At 42.7% G+C, this 16,266-nt stretch overlaps 1 protein-coding gene across 6 annotated transcripts in view; it reads left to right on the forward strand.

Moving 5' to 3' along the window:
- MAK (male germ cell associated kinase) overlaps window positions 1-16,266 on the forward strand; it is a 50,354-nt gene that overhangs the window by 16,858 nt on the left and 17,230 nt on the right. For all 6 annotated transcript variants that reach the window (XR_009597663.1, XM_060403512.1, XM_012101298.5 and 3 more), the window contains exons 6-9: window positions 2,614-2,746; window positions 8,258-8,429; window positions 9,425-9,592; window positions 13,480-13,791. Coding sequence is in view for 5 of the 6 variants with exons in the window: in XM_060403512.1 (XP_060259495.1) it covers window positions 2,614-2,746; window positions 8,258-8,429; window positions 9,425-9,592; window positions 13,480-13,791 (785 nt within the window). In the remaining variant the exon portion in view is untranslated. The remainder of the gene's footprint in view (window positions 1-2,613; window positions 2,747-8,257; window positions 8,430-9,424; window positions 9,593-13,479; window positions 13,792-16,266) is intronic.

Genomic DNA, 16,266 nt, shown 5'->3' on the forward strand with positions numbered 1-16,266 from the left:
TCATGAATTCTTTTGATTTTTTTGTAAAGAGCTTTGTATTTTACTGTTATTTTTTAGGCTAGTAATAAAATTGGTTTAGATTTCTTGGATAGATGGGCATACCAGACCTCCTGACCTGCCTCTTGAGAAACCTGTAATGCAGGTCAGGAAGCAACAGTTAGAACTGGACATGGAATGGCAGACTGGTTCCAAATAGGAAAAGGAGTACGTCAAGGCTGCATATTGTCACCCTGCTTATTTAACTTATATGCAGAGTACATCATGAGAAATACTGGGCTGGAAGAAGCACAAGCTGGAATCAAGATTGCTGGGAGAAATGTCAATCACCTCAGATATGCAGGTGACATCATCCTTATGGCAGAAAGTGAAGAAGAACTAAAGAGCCTCTTGATGAAAGTGAAAGAGGAGAGTGAAAGTTGGCTCAAAGCTCAACTTTCAGAAAACTAAGATCATGGCATCTGGTCCCATCACTTCATGGCAAATAGATGGGGAAACATTGGAAACAGTGGCTGACTTTATTTTGGGGGGCTCCAAAATCACTGCAGATGGTGATTGCAGCCATTAAATTAAAAGATGCTTACTCCTTAGCAGGAGAGTTATGACCAACCTAGATAGCATATTCAAAAGCAGAGATATTACTTTGCCAACAAAGGTCCATCTAGTCAAGGCTATGGTTTATCTAGTGGTCATGTATGGATGTGAGAGTTGGACTATAAAGAAAGCTGAGCACTGAAGAATTGATGCTTTTGAACTGTGGTGTTGGAGAAGACTCTTGAGAGTCCCTTGGACTGCAAGGAGATCCAACCAGTCCATCCTAAAGGAGATCAGTCCTGGGTGTTCATTGGAAGGACTGATGTCGAAGCTGAAACTCCAATACTTTGGCCACCTGATTCGAAGAGCTGACTCATTTGAAAAGACCCTGATGCTGGGAAAGATTGAGAGCAGAAGGAGAAGGGGACGACAGAGAATGAGATGGCTGGATGGCATCACCAATGCGATGGACATGAGTTTGAGCAAGCTCTGGGAGTTGGTGATGGACAGGGAGGCCTTGGTGTGCTGAGGTTCATGGGGTCACAAAGAGTCGGACACGACTGAGCGACTGAACTGAATTGAACTGAACCAGCAACTTCAGAGCCTAAGGGATTAAAAGAGGAAACTAGTTTAGTATTTAAAAATTGTTTCTAAAAGTAAAGGGTAATCTAGAGATGGCTTTTAAAGTGTCTACATAGTGATTTGGGAAAGCAGACTCAAGAACAATAGACATTTTTACAAAAGCTAATTTATTCTTGTCGTATTTAAACGTCTCAGATGTAATCCTTTGAGAAAACAGACACTTTTAAAATAGTAGCTGTCAAAAAATTGAACTAATACCTTAGTTAAAATAGGATGAAGTTACCAATATATTTATACTATATAAGGTGGGGAAAACCTCACCTCTGGTTTAATTCTCTAAGATTTTATAGATTCATGTCACATGCTCCCTCTCCTGTCTTCATCGTGAAAGTACGACATGTTTCTCTTGGAAGTGAATGAAATGGATCTCAGTAGCTATTTGGAGTAAGGGGTACCGGGGCGCCGAGTCCATCTGTCAACATCACAACAGCCCACAACGGCTCTGAAGGGATTAGAACAGTTCAGGCTTAGAAAAGTCTTCCGAGCTCAAACCCTCTTGGAGTGATGACGATCACCTCCAGCCGATGAGCAGGCCGTTCTTAATTCTCCACCTGGAAGGGTCATTAGGATACAGGCCATCTGTGTACAGCCAGTGTGCTCTACATACATACTCCTTAGATGTTTGCAAGGAGAGCTTTTTGCCTCATTTTCACGGGGTGCCATGTAGCTTCGGGAACCATCTATTTTATACGTTAGTTCGGTAAATAAGCATGTTCCCATTGCGCTTAATGCACTTCTCAAATAAGTGATTATACTCAAGGAATCGCGGTTAAACTGCCAGCAGCAGGAAGACCAGCTGCATTGGCGAGAACTGACGCGCAACCCTCCTTGAGCTTCACGTGGCCGCCTCTCTCCAGGCTGAACCTCTTCGGCTGTTACACACTCATGATTACAGGGCCTCCATAGGGCTGCTTTGCAGATTCACAGAGATCATTGTAACGTGGCAGTACCTAACCCAGTGCCTGAACACATCAGATCCACAAACAGAAATACTAATGGAGGGACTTCCCTGGTGGTCCTGTGGCTAAGACTGTGCTCCCAATTCAGGGGGCCTGAGTTCAATCCCTGGTCAGGGAACTAGATCCCACATGCCGCAACTAAAGAGTCCACGTGCCACAGTGAAGATCAGAGATCCTGTATGTTACAACTAAGACCCAGCGCAGCCAAATAAATAAATAAATATTAAAAGAAAAAGAAAAGGAAAGGAAATACACGTGCATGTTTATTTTTACCCATCATGTATACTGTATGAATTTCCTTGCCAAATTATTCTGAAAGCATGGTCCCCACCTCCCATCGTTTTATAGACAATAAATAAGGTTTATTTTCCCCCCTAAGTTCACATTCCTAATTCGAACAGAGGTTCAGCTTCATCTTGTTGATAAATCAAATATGTCCAGATAACGATGATTTATTGTTTTTCCTCTCTATATTACCAAGGTTTTTTCCATAGGGACATGAAACCGGAAAACTTGCTTTGTATGGGCCCAGAACTTGTGAAAATTGCTGACTTTGGACTTGCGAGAGAACTAAGGTCACAGCCCCCGTATACGGACTATGTATCCACCAGATGGTGAGTAGTTTATGCAGCTGTCCAGAGACGTGTGTCCCTGGTGAAGTTTTCCTACAGTAGATTATTTTGTGTCTTTCTGGAGGTTCCATATCAAGTACTTAAAATATAGAATTGATTTTTTTTTTATATTCTTTGGAGAGAGAGGAGGATTGGCTCATGACTCTTCTGATTAATAAAAAGAGAAGGAAAAAGGATTTCACATATCCATTCACTCATTCAACAAATATTTGCTGAACACCTGCTGCTGGATACTATTTTAGGCACTGGAAACACAGAAGTGAGGGCTTCTCAGGTGGCTCAGTGGTAAAAAATCCACCTGCAGGAGGCGCAGGTTCCATCCCTGGGTCGGGAAGATCCCCTGGAGAAGGAAATGGCAACCCACTCCAGTATTCTTGCCTGGAGAATCCCATGGACAGAGAAGCTGGGCGGGCAACAGTCCATGGGGTCGCAAAGAGTCAGACACGACTTAGTGAGTAAACAGCAACACAGAAGAGAACTAAAGAGAAAAGAATCTCTGCGTCACGCTACTTACATGACAGCCGACACATGAACAAATTAAACACATCATGAGTTACCGACAGAGAGACATACACAGGTCCATCAGAAGACATCAGAGGTCCTTCATGTCTGGTAATCCGAGATGTGATGCCTAGACTGCTTTATGGCAACAAGAATGAGAGGCCTAGAAACTACATAAGCAGTATGATGAATCTCACGGATATAGTGCTGGGAGCAAGAGCCAAACGGAAGAAGAGCACTTATGGGATTCCATTTAATGTACAAAAATAGATCTACTCTATGCTGTTAAAGGTCAGGATAGCGGCTACACAGTGGGGTGAGGGGAGGCAGAAGTGACTGGAAGAGTGAAGGAGAGGGACCATCTGTTGCGCTGACAACATGCTGTCCCTTGATCTGGGTGCCAGGTCTGTTCTAATTGTGAAAATTCAGCAAGCTGTATTCCTGGGACATGTGCTTTTTTCTGTATGTATCAGTTCAGTTCAGTCGCTCAGTCGTGTCTGACTCTTTGCGACCCCATGGACTGCAGCACACCAGGCTTCCCTGTCCATCGCCAATTCCCAGAGCTTGCTCAAACTCATGTCCATCGCGTTGGTGATGCCATCCAACCATCTCATCCTCTGTCGTCCCCGTCTCCTCCTGCCCTCAGCCTTTCCCAGCATCAGGGTCTTTTTCAGTGAGTCGGTTCTCCGCATCAGCTGGCCAAAGTATTTATATTATACTCCAATGAAAGCAATTAAGAATATTTGAATATCAGATAGTGATACAGAGAAAAATTGTTACAGAGAAAAAATTATTACAGAGAAAAATTAAGTCTGGAAAGGGACATGGGGTTGGAGGCAGCACGGGAGGGGAAGGGCATGTTGCTGTTTTTGTTTTTTGTTTTTTTTTCTTTTGGTTTGAGTTTTTTGACCTCTTAGCTCCCTGATCGAACCTGCATTGAAAGGCCTTGTCCTGCATTGTCCACCATCCCCTGCATTGGAAGGCAAAGTCTTAGCCACTGGACCACCATGGAAGTCCCCGTGTTGCTGTTTTAAACAAAAGGTCTCAGTGATGCTGGAGTGCGGGGGTGGGGAGATGCCGGTGAGAGCTTTTCAGGCGGAGAAAATGCTGAGTGTAAATGCTGAGACCAGGCCTGGAGGCAGGAACGCTCTGCACAGAGCAGAATGAACACGCATGGCAAGAGCAGGAAACGAGGTTAGAGTGTTTGAGGGGTGGCCAGATCTCAGAGGTCCCTGTGGATCATGGTAAGGACGGGGGTGGCCTCCCCTGCGAGAACTGGGGAGACCCTTGGGGGGCTCTGAGCTGCCGGATTGGAAACAGGCAGAACTGGGAGAGCAGGGAGGAGACTGGGACAGAAGGTGGCAGAAAACAACTGGCTCTCGTGGCCGTGGAGGTGGTGAGAGGGACAGGACGCGGGGTGTGTCTCTAAGGCAGCGCAGATGTGGGGGATCAGACAAGGGAGTAAGGAAAGGAATCAGGCACTTCAGGGGCTTTTCCGTGAGCAGCCGGGAGGCTGGAGTGGGCCCTGATGGCGATGGTGCCACTGTGGAGCTCCGGGTTTGGGGGAGGCTGTTTTCAGGTGAGGGGTGCCCCTGAGATGCCATAGTAGGTGGCGCACCTGGGTTCAGGGGGCAGGGCTGGGCTAGAGACGTAAACTTGGGAGATCTCAGTGTTTAAAATTACAGGGTTGCATGAGGTCACTAAGGGAGCGAGTGTGGTTAAAGAATGAATCAGTCTGAGGACAGAGCCGGGAAAGGGTGGCAGGATGTCCGGTTTGCTCAGGACAGTCTTGGCAGGGGCCTGTTATCAGTAGTTTCATTTAAGTGAGCTGGGTCACGTCTGATCCCCCGACATGCTGTACTTCTCGCTTCTCCCCCGGTCTTAGCTGCTAACATGAGAGACAGTGAAGCAAGGTCACACTTTAACACACAGCTAATTAACAATGCCAGCTTTTTTTTTTTTTCTTAATTTTTAAAAAAATTTTAAACAATTTTAAAAAATGAGTGTCTTTAAACTGTCTTTGAAGAGAAAGATTAGTTACCTTATTTCTAATAATGGTTTGATTTTTTTTTTATCACAATCCATGGAATCCATGTGAAGCTTTAGGAAGGTCATTCTTTGAAAAGCAAAATGGCTGACATGACTGGGAATGCTACTTAATTTTAGTTAAAAAACTTTTGCATTAAAAATAGCATTCTTTTTGTAGTGATAAACCAAATACGAGTTTTAATGATGGTTAAAACAGTATTCCTACTAAATTAAGAAACCTAGAGAGCTGGAGGGTATTTGATGAAGATGCACATCTCTTTTGTAACTGCTTCCAAATAAGCTGCTAAATTGCATTCTAACAAAATAACAAGTTGCAGTTGTCAAAATATACACATTACACATACACACAGACAGAGCCTAACCAAACCACACATTTTCTTTGATGACGTTGAGGTTGACTTCAAAGACTACTGCAGCATGACTGTATTTTCCTCTCTTTGCTGTCATCTGAATCTTAGAATTGTTTGAACCTTTGAAAAACTACTTTGTAAGTCAATTTTAATAATTTACAGTAGTGCCTAGCTTTTTTGTACATAATCCCTTTATATTTTGGTTGCATTTTATTTCAAATCCCTTGGAAATCTTCCTTCAGAATTTTTGATAAATAGCGCCCAAAACTCACGCTTCTGAAGTTTATAGCAAACTGGAATTATTAAAAATGAGGCTTGCAAACCGGAAGATAATGATTTTTATCCCTACAAAAGCAAAAGAGGAACTGAACAGATTAAATGCTAAGAGCTCAAAGTATACTAGTTTTTATCTGTTTAAATGTATAGTTAGAAGTGGAAAATCTCTTCTTGCGGGGAAGAATCTTTTTAAGGAGCTTCTATTTTCAACTGGGTAAATTTAGATCCTGAAATGGAGTGAAATTGAGACTATTTGTTTTCAGTATATAAACCTGGCAAAACGTTTGAAATAATTTTGTCTCATAAAACTATCAAAACATAGTAACAGGTGTTGGCAAGGATGTGGAGGAATTGGAACCCTCATAGGTTGTTGGTAGGAGTGCAAAATGGTACAGAACAGTCTGGCAGTTCCCCAGTGGATAAACATATAGGTGTATACCCAAGAGAAGTGAAAACATATGGCCACACAAGAACTTGTGACTGTTCATAACAACATTATTTGTAACAGCCCAAAAGTAGAAACAACCGATGAACAGATAACAAAATGTGGTGTAGCCATACAGTGGAATATTGTTGTTGTCCAGTCACTCATGTCTAACCCTGTGACCCCATGGACTGCAGCATGCCAGGCTTCCCTGTCCTTCACCATCTCCTGGAGCTTGCTCAAACTCATGTCCATCGAGTCGGTGATTCCATCCAACCATCTCATCCTCTGTCATCCCCTTCTCCTCCTGCCTTCAATCTTTCCCAGCATCAGGGTCTTTTTCAATGAGGCAGCTCTTCACATCAGGTGGCCAAAGTATTGGAGCTTCAGCTTCAACATCAGTCCTTCCAATGAACACCCAGGACTGATCTCCTTTAGGATGGACTGGTTGGATCTCCTTGCAGTCCAAGGGACTATCGATAGTTTTCTCCAGCACCACAATTTGAAAGCATCAATTCTTTGGCACTCAACCTTCTTTATGATTCAAATCTGACATCCACACATGACTACTAGAAAAATCATAGCTTTTACTATACAGATATTTGTTGGCAAAGTAATGTCTCTGCTTTTTAGTACACTGTCTAGGTTTGTCATAGCTTTTCTTCCAAGGAGCAAGCGTCTTTTAATTTTGGGGCTGCAGTCACTGTTCGCAGTGATTTTGGAGCCCAAGAAAATAAAATTTGTCAGTGCTTCTCCTTTTTCCCCATCTATTTGCTATGAAGTGATGGGACCAGATGCCATGATCTTAGTTTTTTGAATGTTGAGTTTTAAGCCAGCTTTTTCACTCTCCTCTTTCACTTTCATTAAGAGGCTCTTCAGCTCCTCTTCACTTTCTGCCATGAGTGGTATCATCTGCATATCTAGGGTTGTTGATATTTCTCCCAGCAATCTTGATTCCAGCTTGTGGAGAAAGAAGTTCTGATACATGCTACAACATGGATAAACCTTGAAAACATGTTCAGTGAAAGAAGCTGGTCACAAAAGACCAGACAGTGTATGGTCCCATTGATGTGAAGTGACGGAACAGGCAAATCAACAGATAGGTGGTGGACTAGAGATGCTGGACCCAGGGCGGTTGGAGTGATGTGGGGTTTCTTTGGGGGATAATGAAAATGTTCTCAAGTTGATTGTGATGATGGATACACAACTCTGTGAATATACTATATTATCAATTAAGGGAATTGAGTCAGTTGAGGAACTGCTGCTTTCAAACTGATAAGCAAAAAAAAAAAAAAAAGGATAAATAAGCACAGGATATACTCAGTATCCCATGAGAAACCATAATGACTATGAAAAAGAATGTGTACACATATAACTGAATCACTTTGCTATTCAGCAGCCATTAACACAACATTGTAAATCACTATACTTGAATAAAATAAACTTAAAAAAGAGGGGAAAAAAGCTCGCTACTCAGGGATAATCTTTGTTAATCTTTTGTTTTCTGTCCTTCATATGAATGTATCAGGATGTAATGCATTGTAAAATTACATAGCTGTTCCCATTCAGGATATATCTACTTCCATTCAGAGCTTCCCCTCTTTCCTTAGCACATTATATAGCATTTTCACATCTGTTTGTTGGAGTTCCTATCTTAGGTCACTTGGACATTTCACTGATATTTGTCTCAAGCTCTGCTACATGTTTGTGGTCAGGAAAAATCTGCTCCAATAGAAACCCAACACACTGCGCAGAGGCCTGATACACACAAAGGCATTTAACGCCCAGTCGTTGATTGAAATGCACAACCAAACAAAACGGGAGCCTGCTGTCCCTCCGTCTCAGAAACGACACCCCAAATGGCCTGTTCGATTTTGTGTTCTCTTTCCATAGGTATCGCGCTCCTGAGGTTTTATTAAGATCTTCAGCTTACAGCTCTCCCATCGACGTGTGGGCTGTCGGCAGTATAATGGCTGAACTGTATACATTAAGACCACTTTTCCCAGGGACAAGTGAGGTCGATGAAATCTTTAAAATTTGCCAGGTTTTAGGGACTCCTAAAAAAGTAAGTACTCTTGTCCCTAAGTTGTTGTAACTTTTCATTATTTGTAACCTTTGGCAAGCTAGCTGGTATTTGAATTTTTCAAATAGGCTTATGCTTTAACGGTTCATTTTCTTATAATCTTTTTTTTTTTTAAGTTGGGATGGAATGAGGATTGCAGAAGCTAGAATTCTATCAGGTTGTGGAAAAATGGTGCTTGCCTCCCTTGAAGAATATAAGGGAAGGTTTTCTATATTTAGAGTTCTATATATTTAACTTTGAGCAAATGATCAGGTGATGGCTACAGAGACATCCTTGCTCAGAATCTTTCCTCCTTGTTCCGTGAATGTCCATTGGAATCAACTTATTAATACCGAGTGTCCTAGATTTTATATTCTCTTAACCTTTTCTTGTTTACTTTTATATACCTCTGCCACAGATATTTAATTTCTTGAAATGAGGACTTTTCAATTAACTATTGCACTCAGCTAGACTTCACTTTCCGAGCTGTACTTATTTTATTTAATAAGTTTAAATATATATAATTACACCTTACTTGGGTGTGTGCCTCATACTTAATATTAGACAAGTTAACGCAGCTATTAAAAGTTTAACAAAACTGTCATTTCCCAGCTGTGTGCAGTTTTTGACGTTGGAGGCAATGCATTAACATAAAATGAGGATCTTTGTAATATTATTCTCTTTGTAAATCACTTGTCCTTAGTTGTTCAAACTTACCTGGGTACCATCATCACCATCATCACCATCATCATTAACATTTTGAAATTTATAGAAGTGCCTTCTCATTTTCTCTCCTAACTCTTAATTCAGTGTTCTGTGTATACTGTTTGTACCACTGAGCTAGGTATGCCGTCAGATATTTCATTTTCACATTTATTGATGAGTCAACACATCATACATGGGTGATTTTTATATTGTTACTATGTTTGTTTTAATCTGATCACTAAAAACAATTTTCTTATTGCTGTCGCTCCCCAATTTATATATTCTTTCAACAGAGTGACTGGCCAGAAGGGTACCAGCTTGCATCCTCTATGAATTTCCGCTTTCCCCAGTGTGTTCCTATAAACCTAAAAACTCTTATTCCCAATGCCAGTAACGAAGCCATTCAGCTTATGACTGAAATGTTGAACTGGGACCCAAAGAAACGACCAACAGCAAGCCAGGTAAGACAAATCTCCTTGGTATAGCTTTTTCTTCTTTTTTTAATTTGAGGTTTTACTATATCGGGGGTATCTTCCTTTGCAAAGACAAGTCTATTTTCAACCAGAGTTTTACCAAGAGAATTAAGCCCTAAAACTTAAGGTACCCACTGTACCTAATGGATTAACTTCCAGGCGTGTAAGATTCTTGGAAGGATTGCAAAAAATAGCCACTCCTGTGATTTTCTGTGTTTTGTGGTTCAAATGAGGAACCCTACGGAGGTTGAGGCTGAAAGGAATCAATCTCTAATGATAAAAATTCAGGCATGGAACAAGCTAATTAGGAAGCAACTTGTCATCGGTGGTAAAACAGCATCTCTTCAGTTAGACAGCCTCGTAGAATTTCCGCTGCTCTCCTGCGGTTTAGAGGATTCCTGTTCCCTCCACGCAGCACGGTCATCCCTCCACGGGAATGGAGCCTCCTCTCTCCGGCTCCCACAGAGGGTAGCATGTGATACCCACCCTTGGCTTCTTTGTGACTTATATCTTCAGCACCTACAGAGGAATCGTGTCACGTGGTCTTTAAAAACAGTACAGTTTTATCTGCAAATGGCGTAAATTAAAAAGTCGTTATGGGCTTTATGGTGTTCTTATTGTTATTTAACTATTCATTAAGTGTTGAAATAAACCAAATAATGGTTTGGCTTTTTAAAAATTTAATTTGGGAAAATATTTTCTAAAGATCAACTGGAAGAACAGATAGGAAAGAATAACCAAGACAGACTTGAATGAGAATAAGTAACTTGGGGGATGGTGGTAAGGGTAGACAGTTTGCCCTATCAAATATTAAAGTAATCTGTAATGGGACTTCCTGGCAGTCCAGTGGTTCAGATTCCACGTTTCCACCACAGGAAGGGGTACGAGTTCCATCCCTGGTTGGGGAACTAAGAGTCCCACATGCCTCACGGCGTGGCCAAAAAAATAAATTGTATTTATTACAAGAAAACCGTAATCTGGTAAGTGATAGTCATTACAACAGTGAAGGTACTGGCATGTGTATGCTTAGTCACTCAGTCATGTCCGACTCTTTGCGACCCCACGGACTGTAGCCCACCAGGCTCCTCTGTCCATGGGGTTCTCCAGGCCAGAATACCGGAGTGGGTTGCCATTCCCTTCTCTAGGGGATCTTCCCGACCCAGGGATCCATCCTGGGTCTCTGGCATTGCAGGCAGATTCTTTCCCATCTGAGCCACCCTAGTACTCGTGTCCTTAACAGTAATACTATAATTAATTAATGACAATAACTAATACTGATTGAGCAGAGGCTTTATGTAAAATTTCTGGCAGTCCTCACAACAACTCTATTAGGTACACCAATTATCACTGCTTAAAAATAAACTGAGGAACTCAGACATTGCATAATTTGTGCAATGTTGTATAGTCAATAATTGGTGGAAGTGAGACACTGTTAATTAAGTAAGGTAAATGGAAAAAGGCACAGTCACAAAATATTTTAATAGGGTCATTTTCTATTAGGAATTCTCATAGTTTAATATATTTTGAGCGGTAATAGGCTTTTCTGTTTTCATTTTTTATAAATATATGTGTATTTACAGACTTTAACAGCTTCTGCAACTGTAAGTATCTTATGCCAGAACCTTCACTGTTATAATTTCTATCACTTAGCAATTATTTTTTATAGTAAATACAATTTACTTATTTTTTTTTGGCCACACCATATGTATGTATATGAAAGATAATGTAAATGAAAGACTAAAAAGAAATACTGAAAAGAAAAGCATCAAAATGTGAGCAGTAGTTTTCTCTTTGGTGTTGACTTTAGAGATAATTTTAATTTCTTCTTGAGAACTTTCTATACATTCCTTATTGTATGCAATCAGTATTTCCTCAACAAACAGGAAAAAATGTTATTATTTTTTAAAGATTTCCTGTTTCTTTAAGGATGGTAGCTGGTATCTTAAAGGGGGAAAGTTACAGATGAAGCCTTGACATTGCAAAACACACTCTTATAAATGTGTACATTCTTGCCTGAGGAATACTGACATGCTAATTAATGGGACTACTTGATTCAGAATTTGCCTCCTGGCTGCCAGGCACGGATGTATTTAATCATCTACAGTGGCTGAGTTCCACCAAGCAGTGTCTGCGTAATTAACACATGCATGAGGTGTGGTAAGGGACAGAATGAAGTTTCTAAGGGGAAAACTCAGAATAAAACTTTCCCCTACTTCTGCCAAACCATACCTCCCTGCCCTTAACCTCTTTCTTATTCACTGTTTCAGTGCCGGGCTTTTCAGTGGAAGCAGGGAGACATAGTTAGGGAGAGGTTAAGTTCTAGATGCTGCCTCTATTCCTTCAAACTCTGCCCCTGCACATCTAAGAAGTTTACTGTGGGTCATGGCTCTGCCTCCACATGGCGGGTGGGGACTGGCTGAGGGCAGGAGGTGCAGGAGAACTGGACTTGGTTATCTTAAGGAGCCACCCTCCACCAACACACACACACACACACACACACACACACACTCACACACACACACACAATAGAACTGGACTTGGTTATCTTAGGGAGCCACCCTCAAGCAACACACACACACACACACACACACACACACACACACACACACACTAGAACTGGGAACTTCCCTCCCCATCCAGACATGTAATACTGACAAAGATCTATATGCTCAGCTGAGCTGCAGAGAAACCTTCAGACAGCCTCTGGACCAACTGTCATCAACCCTGGTGTAGTTAAGTCACTCAGTCGTGTCCGACTCTTTGTGACCCCAGGCTCCCCTGTCCTTCACCAACTCCCAGAGCTTGCTCAAACTCATGTCTATCGACTCGGTGATGCCATTCAACCATCTCATCCTCTGTCGTCCCCTTCTCCTCCCACCTTCAATGTTTCCCAGCATCAGGGTCTTTTCCGATGTTGGCTCTTCGCATCAGGTGGCCAAAGTACTCCTTGGTATTCCTGACATTTTTGACCCAATAATTCTTTGCCGAGGGGACGGGTAGGGGGCGGGCTGTCCTGTTCATTGTAGGATATTTAGCAGCATTTTTGCAGCATGCCTAGACACCAGGAGCACTTACCATCCCCTGAACTGTGACAATAAAAGATATCTCCTAAGGAGCAAAGTCTCCCCAGTTGAGAACCCCTGCTCAAGACTGTGTCACCCAATCAGCAGGTCCCCCCACCCAACTTCCACGTAATAGCAGCAGTTTGATGACCGATCCAATGAATGACCATTTTTACTAGTATTTTCTTTCTCGTTTTAACTAGTATTTTTATATTCTATCCCCTAAGTAATCTTCTCTTTGCTGGTATATTGTTAAAATAGGCTTTAACACATATGTGTTTGTTATTGTCTTTCTTAGAACTGTTTTTATTGCTAGCCAATATGGAGTTATAGTTAGAATAACCGTGAATTTTATACAATGTTAGAGTTTTTCCTTTAAAACAAACTACGTAGAAGGCTTTCTTAACTCATTTCTCTTAATGCCTTTATGGGGTCTAAACTATTATTGGTATCTACCATTCTGGTTTGAATGGTTTTCAAATTCAGCCAGTGTTACAAGCTAGATTTTGTTTTCATACGAAGTCTTTAAAAGACCATTTGCTTTGACTGTATGTGAAAAATCACTGAATGTGAGTCTTATATTCTTCCTACTAACATGTACTTTTTCAATTTTTAAATGAAACTTAGTTCTCAAATTATTTTTTCCTGGGTATCTTTTTAAAGTCATCACATAAGGGAAAAGGTGGATGCTCTGTAAATCTTTGAAACTTACCCAGATGAGTGATACATGCCTAGCCCAACGCCGGATGGTAGTGTATGTGCAATAAATTTAGGAGAAACCATTTTTCATTTGTTACTTCCATGCTGCTACAGGCATTGAAACACCCATATTTTCAAGTTGGTCAAGTATTAGGCCCTCCCTCACATCATTTGGAATCGAAACAGCCTTTAAATAAGCTTGTGCAACCACTTGAACCAAAGCCATCTGCAGCGGATCCAGAACCTCAGCCTCTGCCGGACATAAACGACCAGGCTGCCGGACCTCCCCAGCAGCAGAACAGCCACCAGCCACTGCGGCCTATCCAGCCGCTGCAGAACGTGGGTGTCCAGCCAGCACCCAAACAGCACAGTCAGCAGAAAAGGCCGCCAACCCTCTTTCCAAGTATCGTCAAAAGCATGCCCACCGTAAGTAGCCCAGTATGACATTTTAGATGGTTTGGTTCCACGAGGATTTCCTTTCTAGGCATTCTCTCAGTGTCAGGGAAGATATAAAAGATGTTGGTCTGTTTCGTTGATCAGTACAGACCCAGAACCCAGAACAGTGTCTAAAAGCCAAAGTGTGAGTCGCTCAGTCCTGTCCAACTCTTTGTGACCCCATAGACTGTAGCCCTCCAGGCTCTCTGTCCATGGGATTTTCCAGGCAAGAATACTGCAGTGGGTGGCCATCCCCTTCTCCAGAGGATCTTCTCGATCCAGGGATCAAACCCCAGGTCTCCTGCATTGCAGGCAGATAGATCCTTTACCGTCTGAGCCACAGAGAAGCTGTCTGGCACATAGTAAATTCTCAACAAATATCTATTGAATGAATAAATAAATAAATGTCCACACTGATTTTGAACCACCCTGAGGGTCTTAAGGAGTCCACATTACCTTTTGGACAATTCTGACTACTAGAAAGTTCTTCCTCACAGTGAACTAAAATCTGGTTTCAAAAAAAAAATTTTTTTTTTAATGTGGGCTATTTTTTAAAGTCTTTATTGAATTTGTTAAAGTATTGTTTCTGTTTTGGTCAGGAGACATGTGGAATCTTAGCTCCCAGACCAGGGATCAAACCCACAGCCCCTGCATTTGAAGGCAGATTTTTAACCACCAGGCTACCAGGGAAGTCCTTGGTTTCTGTAGCTTTTCAGAAAGGCAGCCTTCAGATACTGGAAAGTCACCTTACCTGCCACTTTCTCCAGGATAAACACACTCCCAGTTCCCTCTCAGGCTCCGCTGGGACGGCACTCACTGATAGCTGACTTCCCCCCTGAGTCCCCTCCCCATCCTTCATTCCCCTTCCCCAGAACTAATGGCAGATAGCAGGTAGGAAATACAGACTGGGTGAATCACCACCAAAGTTTCCAGAATGCTGTGTTCACTTATGCCATCAAGGGTTATCTATTTTTTTTCCTTGAAAGGCACATAAAATGGTGACTCATACCGGGAGGGAAAGAAAAGGAAATTCACATTCATAGCTACTCAGCGCCTTGCACTATGCAGCCCCCTGTGTGCATTCCCAAAGTGACCTGAACTATTGACCGCCTTTCTTTCCTAGCGTGCTCTCTCTTTTAGTAACTGCTGTTAGAGTCTTTGCCCTCAGCTGGTACCAAACTTACTACTGTAGAGTTCGTAAAAATCCACCTGCTACTTTGTAAAAGTTATTAATACTTTCCCTTTTCCAATCTTCTCAGACATAAGACGACTAGATGTTACTGGCGTTGTTCAGCAGCTCCTAACATAAGAGTTCAACTGAAATAAGAGTCTCAGGCTCAGACAAGGATAACTTTGATTAACTCTGCCCATCTGAGGCTTTGGATCTCCTTGTTCTCCTTAGTCTGGAGCTCATTCTCTCTCAAACACCACTTTTTGTTCATCACCCATCACTATGGCACCGTCAGCTTCAAGCAATGGCATATCCACTCTTTAAGCATCTTCTTGCTTCAAATGCAGCTGAATTTGCTGACCTTGCTTCCAAATTCCCAATTTTCAGTCACCTTGTGGATTTCTCAGTTTCCATGAGCCCCAGAACACCCACGTCAATCTGAATAAAACCGCCTCATTGTCTGCCCCAGCCTAGGTCTTCTTCCTCATTCCTTATTAACGGAGCCACCCCTCTGAGGCAGCTGGGCTCACACTGCGAAGTCATGCCTGCCTCTCCTTCTCTGTGTCCTGTAGGATCACACTCGGTGACTTAAGACAGAACCTGACCCCTTGTAGCTTAAACCAGGAGGGGTGTTTTTCTCTGATAGCAAGAAGGTGGGTGGTGGGCCAGCCAGGGCTCGTGCCACTTGTAAAGGGCACCGGACTGCCCTGTCTCCCCGTCCCTACCACCACGCTCAGCAGGAGGCTCCTGGTCCCACAGATGGTCCCACAGATGGCTCCTGGGGTTGCATCTGCTGTCCCCAAGGGGAAGAGTGAAACACACAGGAGCACGCCACCGGCAGAGCCTAACGCTGGTCCTCCTGGGATCCCCTCCCAACAGATGGGCACTTCATCTCACTGGCTAGGTCGTGTCCCCTGGGTACACAGAGCTGTGAGGGAGGCTGGCATTTTTTTTTAGGTATTTAACATGGGCAGACTGCCACCCAGAAGAGAATCCTAGTAAGGAGACAGAGGAGGGTGGCTACTGAGGGGGCAACCAGCAGTGTCTGCCACACTCACCTTGACCTCTGTTCAGAAAGACACAGAGTCCAGACCTTCTATTCCTTGTTAACAGAAGTGTGTGCTTTCTTGAGCATTCCAGCCACGACGAATCCGCGGTCCTTGTCACTGCATGCCACTCTAGCTGCAAAGGCCTCCTCTCTGAGGAGCCTGACCTTTCCCAAAGGGGGCCTTTATCACATCACTTTTTTAGCGTTCTCCATGGCCCAGAGGACAGCTGCCACATCTTAGGGATTC

Source organism: Ovis aries, chromosome 20 (assembly GCF_016772045.2).
Source record: "Ovis aries strain OAR_USU_Benz2616 breed Rambouillet chromosome 20, ARS-UI_Ramb_v3.0, whole genome shotgun sequence".
Taxonomy (NCBI): Eukaryota; Metazoa; Chordata; class Mammalia; order Artiodactyla; family Bovidae; genus Ovis; species Ovis aries.